The sequence below is a fragment of the Osmerus eperlanus genome, chromosome 25 (genome assembly GCF_963692335.1).
Source record: "Osmerus eperlanus chromosome 25, fOsmEpe2.1, whole genome shotgun sequence".
Classification (NCBI taxonomy): domain Eukaryota; kingdom Metazoa; phylum Chordata; class Actinopteri; order Osmeriformes; family Osmeridae; genus Osmerus; species Osmerus eperlanus.
The window spans coordinates 1,178,767-1,199,237 of record NC_085042.1 but is presented as its reverse complement, the minus strand read 5'-3'; the positions used below and the strand labels follow the sequence as shown (position 1 = coordinate 1,199,237).

The 20,471-nt window shown below is 43.7% G+C and overlaps 1 protein-coding gene across 2 annotated transcripts in view; it reads right to left on the bottom strand.

Moving 5' to 3' along the window:
• Positions 1 to 20,471, bottom strand: part of rasgrf2b (Ras protein-specific guanine nucleotide-releasing factor 2b) — a 70,975-nt gene that overhangs the window by 50,013 nt on the left and 491 nt on the right. For both annotated transcript variants that reach the window (XM_062451358.1, XM_062451357.1), the window contains exons 2-9: positions 15,774 to 15,880; positions 15,180 to 15,327; positions 14,722 to 14,811; positions 14,312 to 14,448; positions 13,532 to 13,648; positions 5,267 to 5,346; positions 4,229 to 4,422; positions 3,951 to 4,060 (exon numbers count right to left, since the gene is read on the bottom strand). In XM_062451358.1, coding sequence (XP_062307342.1) covers positions 3,951 to 4,060; positions 4,229 to 4,422; positions 5,267 to 5,346; positions 13,532 to 13,648; positions 14,312 to 14,448; positions 14,722 to 14,811; positions 15,180 to 15,327; positions 15,774 to 15,880 — 983 coding nt within the window. The remainder of the gene's footprint in view (positions 1 to 3,950; positions 4,061 to 4,228; positions 4,423 to 5,266; positions 5,347 to 13,531; positions 13,649 to 14,311; positions 14,449 to 14,721; positions 14,812 to 15,179; positions 15,328 to 15,773; positions 15,881 to 20,471) is intronic.

The following is a 20,471-nucleotide window of genomic DNA, read 5'->3' as shown; positions in this document are numbered from 1 at the left end:
CACAGCAAGTATCGTATCTTGCCATGGTGTACTAGCAGCATTATACATTTAAGCAATTCAAGTAATGTCACAATAAATAATGTATTTAAACTCAAGCTTGTGTGGTGCGTCGCTGTCTTAAATGCCACAGCCTAAACTTTATGTCAAAAGAAACGTTTTTAATTTCCGGTGCATTCAAACAATCCCCTCTGTAGTTTGGCTAGCAAACAGCAGCTAGGCTAGCTTGCTCGTAGCACAATTCAGATTTTCCACGCAGGGCTCTAGACTTAGACCAAAAAGTCGCGCTTAGGGGCATATTTTCAGTTAGCAGATGGTACCGTTTGAATCGCGATTCCATCTGAAAAATACTGCGGGTGACAACGTTGTTAGAATAGCTTGTCTCAAGGGGGTTCAGCTTGTTTCATATTAAATGGACCCATCTGCAACCGACGCAAGCAAGCACACCCTACAAATTGTACCCTCTCTAGTTTTTGTTACATTTTGTTTAGATAAGGGGGAGGGGGGGCCTCCCTCCACATACACCACCAGATGCCACTGTAGAGCAGAGTAATGACACCGCGAATACGGATGTTTATCATCATTATTATTTTGTATTATTATTAAGAGGCCCCTGATTGGTCGAGGCCCCGGGCTTAAGCCCAGGTAACGCCTGGCACACACTGCCTGCGATCGGCTGCGACGCGCCTGAAAGCGCCGCCTTTTTTCTTTCGGCGCCCATGTTATCAAATGGGGCCGACCACACTGGCCGCGAAGCACCGCGATTGCCTGCGATCTGCAGCGATCGTTTCGAGACGCTTGCGAAATCGGCTGCAGGATGATGAAATACACCATACTAGTTGATATATTTTAATAAAAAAACATGTTATTAAGATTTTACTCCATTAATTGTAGACTACGGTGAACATTTGTAAAGTTGTAGACTTTATAATTACACAATGTTGGTAACGAACGTCCTTTACATGTGGTTACCCTGATGAAAACGAATGAAAATAAACGGATTGATCCGTTGAGCTAGCATGCCCGTAGTTGTTTTGTTTGTTTGAGAGAAACGAGTTGTCACGCGTTGCACACAACACACACGCTTGCAGATATAGCCTACCGAGCCTATTTTGCATTTATTTGTATTTTTAGTAATATTTGTATTTTTATATTGTAAATTACGGCAACTTATATTTTATTGTATATTTTATTTAATTCTAATTCCACTTAGTACTGCTAGTTTATGTACCCTTAGTATAGATAGTCTACATATTTAAATTTTAGGTCCCTATATGTTTATTTTATGCACCTTCCTGCCAAAGCAAATTCCTTGTCTGTGCAAACTTTCATGGTGAATAAATCCCATTCTGATTCTGAGAGAGAACCCCCAAGTCGATTTCTAAAATCAGCATCAAATTAATTCTTGAAGTTGAAAAGCACAGGGAGTTGTTGTATGACCCCCAGCAACAATTTTACAAGGACAACGTAGATAAGGATCAATGCTGGGATATAACCAATGCCATGTTTATGTACCATGTCAGCGTAAAGGAAAGCTCAGAGTAGCTGAAAGGCTTGGTGACCGGCGCGGAGAAATGCGCGTCTGGTGTGAACAGCTTTTGCTCAGTTGTAGCCGATCGTGGCGCGGCGCGTCCAGGCGCTTCGCAGCCAGTGTGTCCGAGGCGTAAGCCCGTGCATTAAGGCGCCACTGCCGACATAAAACCGCAGTGAAAAAGCAGAGGGGAGGCAAATAGTGCCTCTGCCTCAATGAAGGGCGAGTGCAAGAGCCTGGAAACTGGACTTTCAATCGATAAACTAGAGAGGGTACAATTTCTGGGGAAATTGTAGGGTGTGCTTGCTTGCGTCGGTTGCAGGTGGGTCCGTCCTCTAAGTTTTTCCCTTCTAGTGATATTTTCAAGCATTTAGCCTACTCATATTGCATATTTCATTAAGAACACCCTTTGAAACAGCTGACCTAAACAGCTAAACAAAATTGACCGTGGTACGAAATTAAGAAAATACTCATCAGAGATCGACAACAGCTGACGCAATCGTCAACGGAGGCTGACGGGGCTCTCACGTAGCAAACCAATCAAAGTTTTTACAGCAACCTACATTAAAATCTCACCATCTGGCTGTCTTCACAATAGTCATATCGTCATATCATTGCCCTCCTTCTGTTTTTTGGTGTAGAATTGACCGAACTATAAAATTACGAAAATACTAGACTACTGTGACGCTTGCATGGCTGCCGCCTAAGTAGTCTCACGGGCGACCCGCACTCGCTCAAATTACAAAGACTTTCACAACCTAAATCAAAAATCCGAGATGGCAGTTGAAAGTCGAAATTGCTTTCTCAACAAGGCCCAATGGTTGGTAATTTTGGGAGTTGGCATTTTTCACTCATAATCCAAGCTCCAACTTGCATGCTAGAACGTCTCTATCACGTTGTATCCATGCATCGTTGCTAACGTGTGCTGACGTAGTGACGTAGGCTAGCACTGTGTACCCTTCGTTGACAGAAGGCACTTTTTGGCACAAAAACCCAATTTCGACTTAAACCATGCAACGGAACGTAAATAAAAATACAAGCAACTCAATCGCTACCAAGACGAAACTTTTGACACCTAGGTTGTCAATGTAGTCCAAATATTGACTGAGGCTTAGGGGGGCAAAAATAAATAATAATAAATATATATGTGAGAGAACAAAGGTTGTGCCCTTGCCGAAGGCAAAGCACACCCAATAATGGGAGACCAATGCCAGAGCTAAAAGGTTTATTTCAAACGACGGGACAGAAGATAATGCGATCGACTACTCACATTCAAAGCCAAACAGTTTTTTTGAACCTCAAGAATAGATTTGGCTTTGGACGAACAGCGGAGACTAAATATTAGCAAGGGGGAGGGGGGCTTCTCACCCCTCATTCGCTAACATTACATTCATATCAGAGTAGTAAGCCCTTGCTCCGTTGATTTCACATTATTTCTCTGAGGATTGTTTAATGTCTATGTGAAGCCATTTAACATCATACAAGTGGTTGTAATCACTTTGAACCCAAGACTGCTTTTTATTGGTGAGCTGATTTTGAGAAATTAAACTTAAAGCTTAAAAGTTGCAGCTAAAGTTATGTTTCTGATTGCTATGGTAATCTAGTTGCTATGCTAGCTAACTAGCTAGATAAGGAAACTTTAAATAACCTTAAACGATTTAAATGGAAGAGTTCAATCTGCATGAAATGATAGCTCGTTATCTAGCTGATGTTATAGTCTCTTAGATTTAACTTGTGCAATTATAATGGGAAAAGGTAGAAACCCTCAGGGTGCCTGTGCAACTTAAAGTGTTAATATTCACAGATATTAACACGAGTTTATCACAAGCTAGCAGCTGCCAACCCTTACAAAAAAAGTCTATTAAAGTATACTATAAGTGTACTAAAAAATGGATAGTACACTTTTAGTTCACTTTTGATATACTTTTAAGAAGTATGATTAGAAAATAGTTCACTTTCGATATACTTTTAAGAAGTATACTTAGAAAATAGTTCACTTTTGATATACTTTTAAGTATGCTTTGAAAATAGTTCACTTTTGATATACTTTTAAATATGCTTTGAAAATAGTTCACTTTTGATATACTTATAAGAAGTATACTTAGAAACAAAAAATGGTATACATTTCTTCTGGAGTAGGATGTAGGCTACGTTTTCTTGTATTATACAGTAAAAAAAAAAAAAAAAACGTCTGATCGTATTGGCTCTTTGCCGACGCAAGGGACGAATCATAAGACGGCTTATATGTGAGCTTTACGGCTGTTTGGATGTCAACACATGCACGTGGCTGCCTGCTGAAATAATTACATCGATTTGTTGGGTAATGCTGCTATGCATCTGCAATGCCTCTGCATCTGCTACGCCAAAATCGTGTATGTTGGCAGCTCTGTACATACGCTTTCACCCACACTCACACACACACCTTGACAGCTCTTCCAGCTTGGACTTGGCAAACTCCAGACTCTTGCGCTCCACATGCTCATGTGGAGTGTGTGCCAACAACTCATGTAGAGTGATGATGTAGCGAGGGATCTGGGAGGGAGAGAAAGAAACAGAAAGGGGCGGAGATGAGTTACACAGGTTAGAGATGGATGGTCAATTGTGTATGTGTACGTGTGTATATGTGCGTGTACCTGCCTGCATGTGTTTGTATGTGCCTGCATGTGTGTGTGCATGCATACATGCAAATGGGTGTGTTACCTGAAACATGGGGTATGTGAGGAAGGTTTCCAACATGCGTCCTTCACAGGCAGTGTTGGCCTCATACTGTTTAAGCAGCTTATCAAAGTCTCGGTTCTGCTTGCAGTTGGTCAGAACCTGCAGGCTGTACTGGTGGTTACGGACAAACTCCTGGTAGATGTTCAGCATGGGGAGCAAGATGTCAAACAGATCCGCTGGGGGTGGGGAGGGCACATTAGAGAAAACACATTTATACGCATTCATCCACTCAGAATGAACCAGACTATACAGTTAGTTTACAACTACACCAGAGCAGAACCAGATTAGAACCAGAGCAGAACCAGAACACAATCAAAGCAGAACCAGACTAGAACCAGAGTAGATCCAGGCTAGAATCAAGGCAGAATCAGACTAGAACCAGACTGGAACCAAAGTAGAACCAGACTAGTGCCAGTGGAGAGCAGACTGTCTGTTTATCATTCAGCCTCTTCTTCTCCCTTTTCCTGTCTTTCTCCTTCTTTTTCCTCTGTCTCTGTTTCTCCTCTTCTTTAGTCTACCTGTCTCTCCTCTCCAGTCTCCCTCTATTCCCTCTGCTTCACTTGCTCCTTTCTCCCCCTTTCTGTCTCTCCTCTCCTTCAGTCTCTCCATTCTTCCTGTCTCCTTTCTTTCACTTACTGCCTCTCTCTCCTCTTTCCCTTTGACTCCTCTCCTCTTTCTCCCTCTGTTTCCTCTTTTCTTCGTTCTCTCCCTCTCTCTCCTCTCGCCCTCTGTCTCCTCTCCCTCTTTCTCTGAATGCATCATTAACACTTGTGTCTTTGTCTCTGAACAAGCCCTGCTTCAGGATTGGGTCTCCTTGGTGATTCTCATTAGTCAGGGTGGGTTTTAGGGGTAGAGGAATTATGGTCTGTCTGTGTGTCAGGCCATCCTTTGTCTATCAGGTGTGTGTCTGCTTTAGGATGAGATAGCAGAGGAAAGACAGAGGAAACAGATGAGATTGTATGTGTGTGTGCGTATGTGTGCACATGTGTGTTTGTATGAGAGAGAGGGAGAGCAGCTTACCCAGCACCAGAGTAGGCCAGTTAGCGATGCGAGCCTTCAGGCCCTGATGAAAGATCTCATGCAGGAACATAATGGTCTCACTGAGGAACATTGTACACACAGAGAAGGAAAATCAAGTTAAATACATACATGTAGGCATGTATGTGTGAATATGAGTGTATGTGAATGATTTGTAGGGTAGGGTTGTAGGGTTGTAACTATAAAGATTCTAAATTTCCAAGAAACGTGGATTCGATAAGACACGCGCATTTCGACTCCTCACTTAGGTTCCTAACTATATGACGAAGGGTATTACGATCCCTTGGTGGTATTTTTACGAAGATAAAAAAAGAAATAGGTTTCTACCGCACTGTCTCTTGTACTCCCCCGGTTGAGCTTTTCACATGGCAACAGGCTGATTGGTTGAATTTACAGCTCTCCATTAATGATCGCACGACAAAATGAAACGTGGGGCACAAATAAAGGCAAAATTGCTCAAACTACTTCGTTGGAGAGTTCCGAGATAGTCTTTGGCGAAGCATGGCCAATAGAAATGGATAGATGGATGTTGGGGATTAGAGCAGGGTTCTCCAATCCTGGTCCTCGAGGGCCGCTTAGGTGCGCTGGAGCAGGAAAACATCTAAAACATGCAGGACAGCGGCCCTCGAGGACCAGGATTGGAGAACCCTGGATTAGAGCATAGCTGTCGCCACAGACAATCTTTTGGCGACTCCAGCTTTCACGTTCTAGGATGCCAGAAAACAATTGAGTCTTGATGAACGTAGGAGTTAGCTAGCTGTGTGTTTTCCTATAGTAGGTTAGCTAGCTAGCTGCAGAGCTGTATCAGCAGTGTTCACGTTAATTTGGTAGTTGATAGCAGCAAGATCGGACACTACGCACAAATGGGTCGGGTAGCTATTTAACAAATTTCCCATAAATATAAATTGTAGGTTTACATTTACATTTAGCAGACGCTCTTATCCAGAGCGACTTACAGTAAGTACAGGGACATTCCCCTGAGGCAAGTAGGGTGAAGTGCCTTGCCCAAGGACACAACATCAGTTGGCATGACCAGGAATCGAACTGGCAACCTTTGGATTACTAGCCCGATTCCCTCACCGCTCAGCCACCTGACTCCCAAGTTAGGCTACCCATCTCTATTTCCATCTCATAATTTGACATCAACTTTGTATGCTTTTTGTAGTTATATAGTGTAAGCATATGATAAGATAATAGGCCTAAAAATGTTGTTGAATAAATAGCCTACAGAAAGCGTGACATGTTTTTCACAGGATACATCCATGGACATTGTCCTTTGTCTATTTGCACATCAGAATCAGAGCTAGAACAGAACATTATGTTCTTATATTTTTTCTCTCCAAGAAATTCTTGGAACCGTAACCAAGATTAAAAAAGAACCAGATTCGAAAACCGGAATCGGAATCGACAAAATTGAAATCATACCCAACCCTAATGTGTGCGTGGGTTTGTATCATAAGGTGTGTTCGACTTCATGCAGTGCTGGCAGCGCCAACAGCCGGCTGCAGCTGGCTGACTTGAAGCAGTGAATGCTGGTAAGACTTTTTGTCTGACTTGAGGCGGTACGAGGCTAGGTCATTGTGACGTATGCCATCTAAGTACCGTGAGATCGATTCAAGAACTGCCGGCTGTGTAGCCCATAGATATATATAAAGGCTATAGGCCGATATATGCTTCTCCATTTTCCAAAAAACGGACACATGGGAACGCCCTCTTCTACGGGGAACGCCCTCTCCGAGAGCCCTCGGAGAGCCCTGGAGAGCTCGACGTGCACCTCCTGAATTTTCTAACTATCCGTCGTAATTTCGGATAGTTACGGATACCCCCTTGGCTGTGATTGGTCAGTATTAAGAACCGCTTGCGTCAGGGGCGGGGTTGTCGTGATAAACAGGACGAACAGAATCCTTTGACCGCCATTGCTGTAAGTTTTTACAATTCATATTTCAGCTAAACAGTACATGTAAATCAGCATCTGAATTAAAATGTGACGAGAAATGGGCAGTGTAGTTGCTGAAAATGTGCGTATTTTATTGATGAAACGGCTCATTTGTAAATTTGCTCCGACTTCTCGATAACCTAGGTAAATAAACACTCGACAACGACTTACAAAAAACCGTTGCGCCACCTTCTTTTCTGGCGGTGAATTGTTTTCAGCACCCACAGCCTACGGAGAACCATAAACGCAGTCTATCCGTCTGTATCCGTCCGTATCCGTAAGCCCGCCCATCCGTAAACGGAGTCGGAGAAGCATATTGCGGCCTTAAGTCTCGTCCGCGTTGCCAGCCAACGGAGTCGAACGTCCGCCCATGGCGGCCATCTTGCTACAGTCAACTCGCTCACCCATAACATTGTGTTGGTTCTACATGTACTTTTTAAATAACCATAACTTGCTCAATTTTCAACCGATTTTTTAACGGTTTGGTTTGTTATCAACATCAGAGATGTCGTTATGCCACTGCATACATCTATTCTATATATATATATATAAAAAAAAAAACATAATTATTCATAAGTATGCAGTGGCATAACGACATCTCTGACGTTGATAACAAACCAAACCGTTTAAAATCGGTTGAAAATTTAGCATATATTATAATTATTATATATATAATTTATATATATCTATGGTGTAGCCGACAAGGGGCAATCTCCGGAGCTGAAAAATGCCAATGTGGAAGTGGCTTAAAGTGCAATGCCGCTGATGGTCGCCAGGGGCTGGCTCCAAAAAACTCTGGGCAACTGCAATTGACTCCCATTCAAAAATCGCCAACTTCTCTCAGAAATACTACGTTTTGGGGGTTTTTCACAATTCATTATGGTGTCATTAGCGAGATCAAAGATTGGTATTTTTGGGGCCGTGGATGGCTTGATTGATAGGTCTACTAGCCAGGGGCATAGAGGAGAAAGTTAGCCATGGATATCAGGCGATTTTTGAAGAGACCATCGAGTGCTCCCACTCCCACAGATGCCGGCAAAAGGCCTCAAGTACAGAGTAAGATCAATTCACGTTTGTAAACGTTGTTTTGGTTCGCACAACATCCCATTAAGACAGGGACAAACGCTAGCGGCTAGCCTAATAACGTGCTTTCAAATACAATGATGCAGGTACAAGCCAACCTTACTGGTTCCATCTAAATAGGCCTAATGAATGTAATAATAAATAAATAATAAAATTCATAGTTTACCCACCTCTAATTTTACCACTACACCACTGGTCATTAGGTAGATTAATTTCACATTTCATAAAAAATATGAAATGTTCCTTATTGTTAGGGCTGTCCCCGACTAAGATTTTCTTTGGTCAACCAAGACTCGACTAAACACTTCTGAAAATCGACTAATCAAAATTTGAAACAGGTTTTTTTTCTATAAATGTCACAATGTTTTTCATCAAACACTTTTGTGTGATGTTTTACCTCACTGTTTTAAGAGATAATATGAAAGAAATACATACGTAAGAAGGGAGATTGACAACTAGACAAACATAAATGTACAAACATTTTCCCGATCTGACTCAATGTAGCTGCTGGACATTCCAGATTCAGCCGCTATAAAATAAGCTAATTAGTAATAATAAGTCTTGTGTCACTAGTCCTGTTGTTACCGAATGCCGATATAATACAAAATACCTGATTGGTTATTATGTAATATCTCTTACAATGTACTACAAATTAAAAATATTGTTTGAGCAAATCGTCAGAGCGCGCTGATCACTGGCTGAAAACGTGCAGCATGCAAACTTACGTAGAAGCCGAGTGGGGAACGGTGCAACAGAGAAAGATTTTGTTGTCTTGGCCGGAGAAGATAATGTCATTCGATTTGGATGTGATTCTTATCACATCCAAATCGAATGACATTATTTTCTTCGCGTTAGCTCATGCTAACGCGCTGGGTTGAAAAATGAATGTCATTCGATTTGGATCCAAATCGAATGACATTAATTTTTCAACCCAGCGTGTTAGCATGAGCGAAGTTGGCCTAGGCCAATTTACGTTTTTCAGGTGGTAGGCTACATCATATTCGACGTCGAACTATGAAAAATAAACCGTTGTTGGCAGAGTTTGCATTCAAAGTTTTTCGAGTCACCCGGTACTTTGTAAATGTAAATGTACTTTAATGAAATGCTGCTATACCACAGATTTCTTTGCCATTTTGACTAATAACACCGACAAAGTAGGCTATGGCAGAGTTTGTAGTTCGGCAGCCAATTGTGCTTGTGCCGTGTGCAAAAAAACAAACCAAAACAAAGCGCAGATTAACGAAAGGGAAAACAATAACACCTTTTCTATTAAATTATATATTTTTAGAGTTGCTTTATTTGTCTTAAATAATATAATCTACAATTTCTGTAGAACATGTCTTTAATTCAGCAATGGTGACACAAGCGGGAATCAGATCTCACACTGCCAATACGGCAGCTCGACTTAAAAAATCTTAGTCGACCAAGAGCATATCGACCAGAAAGTCGACTAGTCGACTCAGTGGGGACAGCCCTACTTATTGTATTCCAGTATTCTATAGAAACACGTGAAAACATTTTCCTCAAATACTGAACCAGCAAACTTTGCAAAACACAACATTTATCATTGCCAAAACTTACGGCCACGACTGTATATTGGTCGTAGTCATCGTGACGTCACCCATTGGTTTGTGAAAGCCTGTTTTGAAGCCTTAATTTTTGCACTTCCTGGTCACCATCTTTGTTTTTTGGAGCCAGAAGTGACCACATTTGGACGAGAGGGCGGAGTTGGGAAGGGGCGAAGGGCGGGAGAAGCCGAGGACACAAAGCACACCCACCTCGCTAACGGCCTTTCTCCTCTATGCCCTGGCTAGTAGACCTATCAATCAAGCCATCCACGCCCCCAAGTATACTGATCTGAGGCCTAATATCTAAAAAAATATTTTCAGATGGACCACCAGGACACTGATAAGGAGAAGGGAATCTACCTAATGACAGCATAATGAATTGTGGAAAAAGAAATTGACTTAGTATTTCATGAGAGAAGTTGCCGATTTTTGAATGGGAGTCAATTGGAGCCAGAGTTTTTTGGAGGCAGCCCCTGGTGACCATCGGCGGTATTGCACTTTAAGCCATTTTTCAGGCCCGGAGGTGGCCGCTTGGATGTGTACCAAGTCCCCACCCCTTGCTCCTCAGCTTGAGGCAAAGGCCCCAGTGGATGTTGGTTTGCATTTCCGATTAGGTACCAGGCTTGTTCGGTCGATTTCATTCTATAAACTCAAGTCAACATATCCAGAACTATCTTCCCCAATATATTTTTGTTACATTCTCGAACCTGTCTCATACTACTAGCATTTTGTTTGTAGACTTTATTCCCGTTATTTGAAAGCAGATTTGAAATTTTTGTCATTAACGTTTTTACATTAATGACACGATAAAGGCAATAACTATATAATGTTAAGTGTTAAGGCTTGAGCATATATTGTTGTCTACCTGGAGCAAAGACGAAGATGAATACATTTGCTGTTTATCAATCCAAAGAACGCTAAGAACGTACTTGCGTTCTTGAGAAGAATGTTCTTGCCAAGTGTCCTTGCGAAAACGGTCTTGCAAGACCGCAGGACGGAAAACGATTTGAGATGCGTGTTCTTGGTTATTATCTTACAATTACTTCTGGGAAATCAGATGCGTTCTCGCTGGCCAAGTCACCAACCGATGCATTCTCGATAAAAGGGGCGGATCAAAAACACTTCCAGGTTCCAGTTGCGAGCATGCACGAGCCTCGGAGCTAGGAGCATGTCACTAGGTGCGTTCGACATGGACTGACTTCATGCAGCGCTGCAGCCGGCTGCAGGCGCCTGACTTGAAACAGTGAATTAGACTTAGACTTTTTTTCCGACTTGAGACGGCGCCGAGGCTAGGTTACTGTGACGTAGCCATCAAAGTACCGTGAGATCGATTTGAGAACGGCCGGCTGTGTAGCCGAGCGCATTTTCTCAAGAGCAACTGCACGGGTTCTAATGACGACACAGCTATTTCATGATTGGCCAGACTCACACACGACAACTTTGACGCGTGTTTTGTAATTATTCTGACACCTTCAGTTTCAGTTTTCAGTTTAACACTCAAATCCGGACCAAACTGATTAATTGAATAAAAATTGTTAAAGAAAGGGTTTTAGTCCGCCTCTTCACTAACGGAAAGACTTTAATTATAAATAAAGTAAAGTAAGCAAACAGCGCTTAATCGGCCATGACTGACGTCAACGCAGCAAACCACGAGAAGCTGGAATGTCCGACTTCACAGAGCCGTTTTCAACTCCTCCCCGACTGCAAGCGGCTACTCTCGCCGGTCGTTTCATGCAGCCGCAGTCCATGTCGAATACACCTACTGTTCTGCGCAAGACTGGACAAGCCGGAACTTGAAAGATGGCGCGGTCCGTTTCAAGCTCTCGCTTGCCTCACTGCACCACTTAACACTTTCTATAGAAACGAACTGGGACAACATCTTTCAAGAGCCGATTCGCTTGGTCTAGTTATATAGGTATATGGCAGGGGCATCGTTAGATCCTTTTTCCTTTTTTTTGGGGCACGTGACCCAGTATAAATCTGCTGTGCCCCAGTAAAATCAAAAGTTTGAGTTTTAACAATTTACTTTATTAGTCAGTGCATTCATTTAGATTGATAATCCCGGAAAAAATAAACGCAGTATCCCAATCAACGCTTGTAAAATCTAAGCAGTTTAACCAAAAACACAAACCGATGCCGCAGCACGCACACAGAAGTCCAGGTGTCGGACTTGGCAAACAATTGAGGTAGGCTAAAAAAACATTCCATCCATCCATCCATCATCTTCCGCTTGTCCGGGGGTCGGGTCGCGGGGGCAGCAACCTAAGCAGGGAGGCCCAGACTTTCCTCTCCCCGGCCACTTCCACCAGCTCTTCCTGGGGGACCCCGAGGCGTTCCCAGGCCAGCCGAGAGACATAGTCCCTCCAGCGTGTCCTGGGTCTTCCCCGGGGCCTCTTCCCAGTGGGACGTGCCCAGAACACCTCACCAGGGAGGCGTCCAGGAGGCATCCTTATCAGATGCCCGAGCCACCTCAACTGGCCCCTCTCGACACGGAGGAGCAGCGGTTCTACTCTGAGCCCCTCCCGGATGACCGAGCTTCTCACCCTATCTCTAAGGGAGAGCCCGGACACCCTGCGGAGAAAACTCATTTCAGCCGCTTGTATTCGCGATCTTGTTCTTTCGGTCACTACCCACAGTTCGTGACCATAGGTGAGGGTAGGAACGTAGATCGACTGGTAAATAGAGAGCTTCGCCTTTCGACTCAGCTCCTTCTTCACCACAACGGACCGATGCAGAGCCCGCATCACTGCGGACGCCGCACCGATCCGCCTGTCGATCTCGCGCTCCATCCTTCCCTCACTCGTGAACAAGACCCCGAGATACTTGAACTCCTCCGCTTGGGACAAGATCTCCTCCCCGACCCGGAGATTGCACTCCACCTTTTTCCGGTCGATAACCATGGCCTCAGATTTGGAGGTGCTGATTCCCATCCCAGCCGCTTCGCATTCGGCTGCGAACCGCTCCAGTGAGAGCTGGAGGTCACGGCCCGATGAAGCCAACAGGACCACATCATCCGCAAAAAGCAGCGACCCGATCCTGAGGTCCCTAAACCGGACCCCCTCAACGCCCTGGCTGCGCCTAGAAATTCTGTCCATATAAGTTATGAACAGAATCGGTGACAAAGGGCAGCCCTGGCGGAGTCCAACCCTCACCGGGAACAAGTTCGACTTACTACCGGCAATGCGGACCAAACTCTGGCACCGGTCGTACAGGGACCGAACAGCCCCGATCAGGGAGTCCGGTACCCCGTACTCCCGGAGCACCCCCCACATGAGCCCCCGAGGGACACGGGGGCTGTTTGTAAAAAAACATTACAAAACTAAATAAAGTTTCTACATGATAGGCCATCGATCATCTTATTTTGACAAAAACATAAAAACAATATTACATGAAGCTCAAACTTATTTGCGCTCAAATGAATGCGGAAAACAATTGCACGCTCGCATTAACCATTGATGTCCCTACCAAAGCTGATATCAAACTTGCGTCCCTGAACTGTTGTATAGTGTGTTAAGCAAGGGGAGTTTCTATAGCCTAGTAGTGCATTTTGCGCAGCAAGCTTGTAAGAAAAAAAGGGATATGAATAGGGGCCTGTGCCCCAGTAGGGCTTTATGTCTGACAACGCCCCTGGTCTATGGTGTGTACAATGTATAGTCTCACCTGTTGAGGAACACACTGCTGACGTCATCATGTCTGATAGGAGGCTTCTTAGAGCTGGCTGCCATGCGGAGTGGCCGCAGGAAACAGTTGACCAGGATAGACAGCTGGTGGACATATCTAGACCCAGACCAGACTAGGCTTAGAACAGGACTTGGCTTTAAGAGTTGGATTTGAGTAACAAAGAAATGTGACTTGGCTTGATTTACACTTTTGATCAATTGACTTCAGAATTGAACTTTAGACAAGAGACTTGAGAATAATGTAAGTCACTATGTAAACACTCAGTATTGTAAACACACTGACAATAACCCTTTTTAGATTATGAATAATAATGACACTTTGTCCAATAAACAGATTATAATTGCTGATAATAATAAGCTTACAATTATCAGCAAGGTAATTTGCATATGTGTCTGTGTGTTCTTATTGATGTGTGCTCTACGTTTGTCTTCCCTTCTGTTCTCCCCTCCAAAATTCAGGTGTCCAGCTGTTATTGTTTTAATCACCTTGTCCATCAACCGGACCTTCATCCGGCCAATCGTAGACATGTCCTATACCAGGACTAGGGTTGTACTATGACTAGAGTTAAACCAGGACTAGATTTAGATCAGAACTAGACTAAGACTAGGGTTAGATCATGACTAGAGTTAGACCAGGACTAGGGTTAGACCACGACTAGACAGACCAGGTGTAAGGTTACACCAGGACTGGAATTAGACCAGGACCAGACTAGAACTAGGGTTAGACCAGGACCAGACTGTGTGTGTAATAGCTACGTACTCTGTCTCTGCCTCAACCATGTTGAAGACAATCTGGTTCCTCTTCCTCATGCTCTCAGCGTGGGGGGAGCTGATGTAGTCCTGGACGATGCTCTTCCACTTCCTCCTGCACAGCCAGCCTCGCATGAAGCCCTGGACCTACAAGCACACACATAGATACAGACAAATGGGTTAGCTGGTCTTAGTGTATCTCCCTCCACATGCAGGTTAGCTGGGTGTGTGGTGTGTGGGTGGTCTGTGTGGGCTGGCTATGTGGTGTGTGTGTGTGTGGTGGCTATGTGGTGAGCGTGTGGTGTGGCTGTGTGTGGTGTGTGTGGTGTTTGTGTTGTCTGAGTAGTGAGTGTGGGGTGGGTGTGTGGTGTGTATGGTGAGTGTGGGATGTGTGTGTGAGGTGGTTGTGTGTGTCTTTACCTTCTTGATCTTCTTGATGTCTGGGTCATCTTGCTCCTGCTGGGTGTGGTAGGGCTTCATCCTCTCCTTGGTCTTGTTCAGTGCCAGGATCTGATAACACACCAGCTGCTCATGACCACCATGCAAATACACAAATAACTTGTGGGTTGTGGTAATGTGTGCATGTTAAAACATTGAACCAATCTGATCTGTTTGTGCATGCGCCGTGGATGTGTAGGTGTTACTCTGTCAGATAAGCATCAGATCAGATTTCCTCTTCATAAAATTACACACACAACACAGAGTGAATAAGTAAGCAAATGGAGGATTACAATATCCTGTGCATGGATGGACAGAAGGCCTTACCCTTGAGGCTTTTGGGTTAAACATTGGCAAAGTATGTAACACTGATACACACACCACACAACATCAACTTCTCTATTGCCGTGTTCCTGCTGAGTCCATGTGTGTGTGTGTACCTCAGCCTTCAGCCTCTCGATCTCCGTGTCCTGGTCCTCCAGCTGGGTGCGGAGTTGGTTGGCCGCCACCTTCTCGGTCTCCACAATCTGGACAAGGTGGATGTACTTTTGCATCAGAACCTCGCGCTCGATGATGATGTCAGAGTAACTGCAACCACAGCCGAACAAAGATTATGTCACTGAATGATGGAACTCCTCGAGTCTCTCATACACAAAATGACCTGCTGTTAGTTACTGAAACGATTGCTGATGCTGGAATCAGTAGACATCAAACCATACTAGATGATTACCATCATCCAACCATGTTAGGAGATGTTTATTATGCTTAAAATCAAAGGTAATATAATCTGGAGACGTTTACCTCCCGGTGTTCACTCACAATCATCAAGAAAATGATGTTCTAAGTGTGGATATTGGTCCACTCATTAACGTCTATCTGACAAATAACAGGGCATACTAGAAGGACAGAGGGATGGAGAGAGAGGAGGAAAGAGAGAGAGAGGAGGAAGAGAGGCAGAAAAGGGAGAGGGAAAGACTGGGAGAAAGGGAGAGAGGGAGATGAAGAAAGGGAATGACCATGGGAGAGGTATATACCTGGCTTGCTGTATGGCCTCCACCCATTCGTCACATTCATTCTCCTCATCTGTTCGCAGCTCCAGGGGCTTCTGTCCGTCGTGGCCAAACACTATAAGGAAGTAATGCTGTAGGGAGAGGGCAGGTCAGCATACACACAAACACTCACTCTGCATCTGGGCTTTGCCCAACCACTTCCTTCTATTCCTCATCCAATGTCCTATAATTATAGTCCCTGATGTACTTACCCCCCACATACACACACCAGAACACATACACACCAGGAGCATTATGTGAACCGATTGAAGCTTTTATTCAAATGCTTCTGGCCCGGAGCACTGCTATTCATAGACGAGCACACTGGCCTCCTCTTCCTCCTCTTCATCTCAATCTCTCCACCTCCCATCTCTCCTCTTTCTCACTGTACTTTATCCTCCTCTTCTGCCCTTTCTATTTCTAATTACTCTATAATTTTTTACAAAGAGTTCAAAAACAGAGAGTGGAGGGAGAAAGTGAGGAGAGAGTGAAAGAGAAGGGAAGAAAGAATGATTGCAACATTGAGCAAAAGAGAGAGCGATTGAAATAAGGAGAGATAGAGAGAGGGAAAGAGACAGAGGGAAGGAGAGTGGGAGAGAGACTGAGACAGAAGGAAAGAGACAGAGGGTAAGAGAGGGAAGTGGACAAGTGTTATTACAAAACATGTCTTTAAGGTAGGCACAATTGTAAACCATGTCACTACCTAACAACAAAAATGTTTCCAAGGCAACATATTCTCCCAGCACTCCAGAGATGTTCTGTCGTTTTATTTTCAGCTATTCAATCTTTTTCCCTCCTCTACTCATCCTCCTCTTTCAGTTCTGATAGAAGGACATGTTTAATTTCTAATTCTCTTCTCTGCTCCTGTCCCCTCCTATCCTCTCCTTTCTTGTTCTCTTCTCTCTCCTCATGTTGTTCTGTGTCACTGACACCTGCAGGGTCATTACCATTACAAATAAAATACAACAGAGAACCAGCTGTGCAAGTGTGTGTGTGTAGCCAGGGGCTCAAATGGGTGATATCATACACAGATTGGGGGGAGACACATAATTAGCTTTTTTCTGTGTATTTCAAAGAGAGAATACTGAATACTATTTCTCGGTTTATTTGGTGTTAGTCTTGGCTCATACAGAAAACTTTATAAATTTTATGTTGGCATTTAATTGCTCTGACGTTTAACTTTGCTGCGAGGATTCCCGTTTATAGGGATTACCCATTGGCTACTATTGTGCAGGTGCTGTCCAGTTGCACTAGTACTGAGGTTTTTTTTAATTTTTTAATTATATTATTATTATGTTCATTAGTTGCCACTGTGTGTCTGTGAGTGTGTGAGTGAGTGTGTGAGAGTGTAACAAGTCTATATTAACCCCCAGCAGTTATTAAATTCTCAGAACATTGCTTCTCAGCTGTTCCCAAACGACAATTAGCAAAGCTGTGTATGTGTGGGTGTATGTGTGTGAGAGAGAAAGGCGAGGTGGAGGATGATGAGCAGGTGCTATTGTTCTCTCTTCTCTCACGTAATTTCTCTCCTTCTCTCTGTCTTACACACACACACACACACACACACAGATGTGAGGTTTGTCATTCAGCATGACTGACTGACAGCAGCTGAAATCATGCAGCTTGTTGGGGCCAGAGGGTGTTCTTGTCATTGTGTCATTGTGTGTATCAGTAACAGACAGTGTTCTCTTGTCACCAGCTGCAGCTTTTTTCTCTCTCTCTCTCTCTCTCTCTCTCTCTCTCTCTCTCTCTCTCTCTCTCTCTCTCTCTCTCTCTCTCTCTCTCTCTCTCTCTCTCTCTCTCTCTCTCTCTCTCTCTCTCTCTCTCTCTCTCTTCTCTCTCTCTCTCTCTCTTCTCTCTCTCTCTCTCTCTCTCCTCTCTCTCTCTCTCTCTCTCTCTCTCTCTCTCTCTCTCTCTCTCTCTCTCTCTCTCTCTCTCTCTCTCCTCTCTCTCTCTCTCTCTCTCTCTCTCTCTCTCACACACACACACACACACACACACACAGACACACACACACAGACCACACACACACAGGTTTCTTTTACTATCTTATGGAGCACTGACAATTCACTCCCATTCAAAATGGTGTTATCTTTATTAACCCCTGATCCTAACCTTACCCTTTCAATCCATTCTAACCCTAAGTTAGGGACCCAAGAAAATATCCCCACAAGGTAATTTTGTTCTTACTTTACTAGTTAAACAACACACACAGCTGGACAGCACAAGACAGCACAGCTGAAAATTGTGTATCCTGCTGCATGAGTTAGTATCTTTCATTGTTTGAGTAACCTAGAAGACAATCCACCTAGTTACCAACACACCAACCAACCTTGTACCAAACCAGTAACCAAGCTAGTAATCAACCCATCTGGTATCCAACCCACTTAGTAACCAAGCTAGTAACTAACCCACTTAGTAACGTACATACCTACTCACCAAGCTACCTATTAACCAATCCACTTCGTCACCAACTAGTACATAGTAACCATAGTAACCAAGCTAGTAACCAAACTACATAGTAACCAAGCTACCTAGTAACCAACACACCTCTCCATACAGGACTATCAACTTCCTACTATCACCATGCCACTCTCTTCTCTCCATACAGCACTATCATTGTGGTGGGCCAGAACAGCTGGAGACAGACACACACACATTGACTCCAGCAGCCTTGCATCTGAGGCTGGAGAGCTCTCAACCTGTCCTGGATGGTTTCCACAGCGACCATGGTGTTGCATCAGCTGTGTGTGTGTGTGTTTGCATGTGCATCTATACAGATTGTCATCAATGTGGATTTAGACCCACACAACAAACACACACACAAATGCACATCCTTATTGATTTGAGCCCCAAGACAGTCTTTAGAAGTGACAATTTAGACTAGTGTGATGAACATCCTCAGAACTGATCTCTCCATAAATATTCAAGAAGGCTTAGTTGAACGTTTGAGTGTGTGCATTCTATTATTTGTCTGTTTTATTTATATGTATAGTTTTGTTAGTGTCCATGTTTGCAACTCTGAATGTGTGCATGTTAGCCAGTATGTGTGGGAATGTGTGTTTGTGTCTGTGTGTGCGCATATGTGTGGATGGGTGTATTTGTGTAGGTGTGTGCAAGTTTATCGTGTGGCTAAGGGTCTAGAACGCTGCACAGTGCAGAGATGAGAGTGCAACAGAGAGAGGGAGAGGGTGAGAGAGAAAACAAAAGATTAGTGCTCCTCACACCTCTTAGTCAAGCACATACTCTGGGTCTCCCAGTAATAATGTTTATACAGTATGCACCTTCCAAGCCATAGCTAGAACTCTCATATTCTGCTTGATTTATATTTCATTGTATAACACACTCCATAAACACAGTCCGACATGCTCCAGTGTTGTTGTGCTGTTTGACCCTCTGTGTTTATAGGTGCAAGTGTGTGTGTGTGTGTGTGTGTGTCCATGTGTTATTACCTAACCCTAACACCAGAACCTGAACACTTCACGCTAAAATGGCCTAACACTAGAATTATGACTGTTGTGAATTTGCTGTGTCTGCTACAGTGTGTGGGTGCTAGTGTGTGTTGCTGCTTGGATGTGTGTACATTTACTTGCATAGTAACACATGGCTAGCTGAGAGCACAGAGACAAAGAATAAAATAACCCTAATTAAACAACACAGCTGAAGAAACAGGGGGCTGACAGATACAGAGGGAGAGAGAAAAGAGATAAAAGAAATAGAGGGGGCAAGAGGAAGAGACAAATAGAGTGAAATACAGAGTAAGAGAGGGAGAGAGAGAGGAAGGGAGACAATAAAAGAGAGGAGAGGGAGACAATAAAAGAGAAAGCGAGAGAGAAAAATTGAAGAGAGGAAGAGACAGGGAGCAAGCACATCTCACATGATCTTTTCCTCTTTGACCATTGCTTGCCTGAGAAGGGGCAATTAGAACTGGATAATTAACATACACACAGGTCTACAGAACACAGACATAGAGCTTTACACATTGTTGTTCACAGAACATACACAGGCCCACAAACACGCATTACACACAGGCCAACAGAACACACACACACACATTGTGGGTGGTACAAGAAGAATTTGTGTGGGGGTGAATGTTGGCAGTTTGAACAGACCTGTCCAGACAACACCAATTAATGCATATAGGTTCGAATCTCTCGACCAGAACCGGAGGAACAATACACTAGCGCTTCCGTGTAGCCACCACAGCCACTGATGTCATATGTCATATAGGTTCCTCTTAAACGTTACAATGAGACGGCGCTCATTCAACAGGTTCATTCAGTAGGTTCTGCAGGGGCTAGCTAGAATCTTTCTCCTGTTCCTGCTCTACCCATCTTCCTGTGAATATGTTGCTGTTTTTTACTCTTTCTCACAAACAAACACACACACACATGCACACAAGCTGTTGCACAAGCAAGTATCTGATAAAAATTTTACCTAAAGCGATCATGCACGAAAACACCCCGAGGACGTTCTAGTCCACGCCCCGTAAAGTGGGAAGACACAACACCCTTACCCTCCAGATTGCACTGGTACCCGTTTCTTTAAATGCTGTACAGATATTCAGAATAAATCAATGAATCAATCAAAATATCTTTGTATTTTTTTACAAGCAATGACATATTTCGCCCATAGAACTACCTCTCAGCCAACCTAAACCATCAAGGAAGACAAGGAAAACTC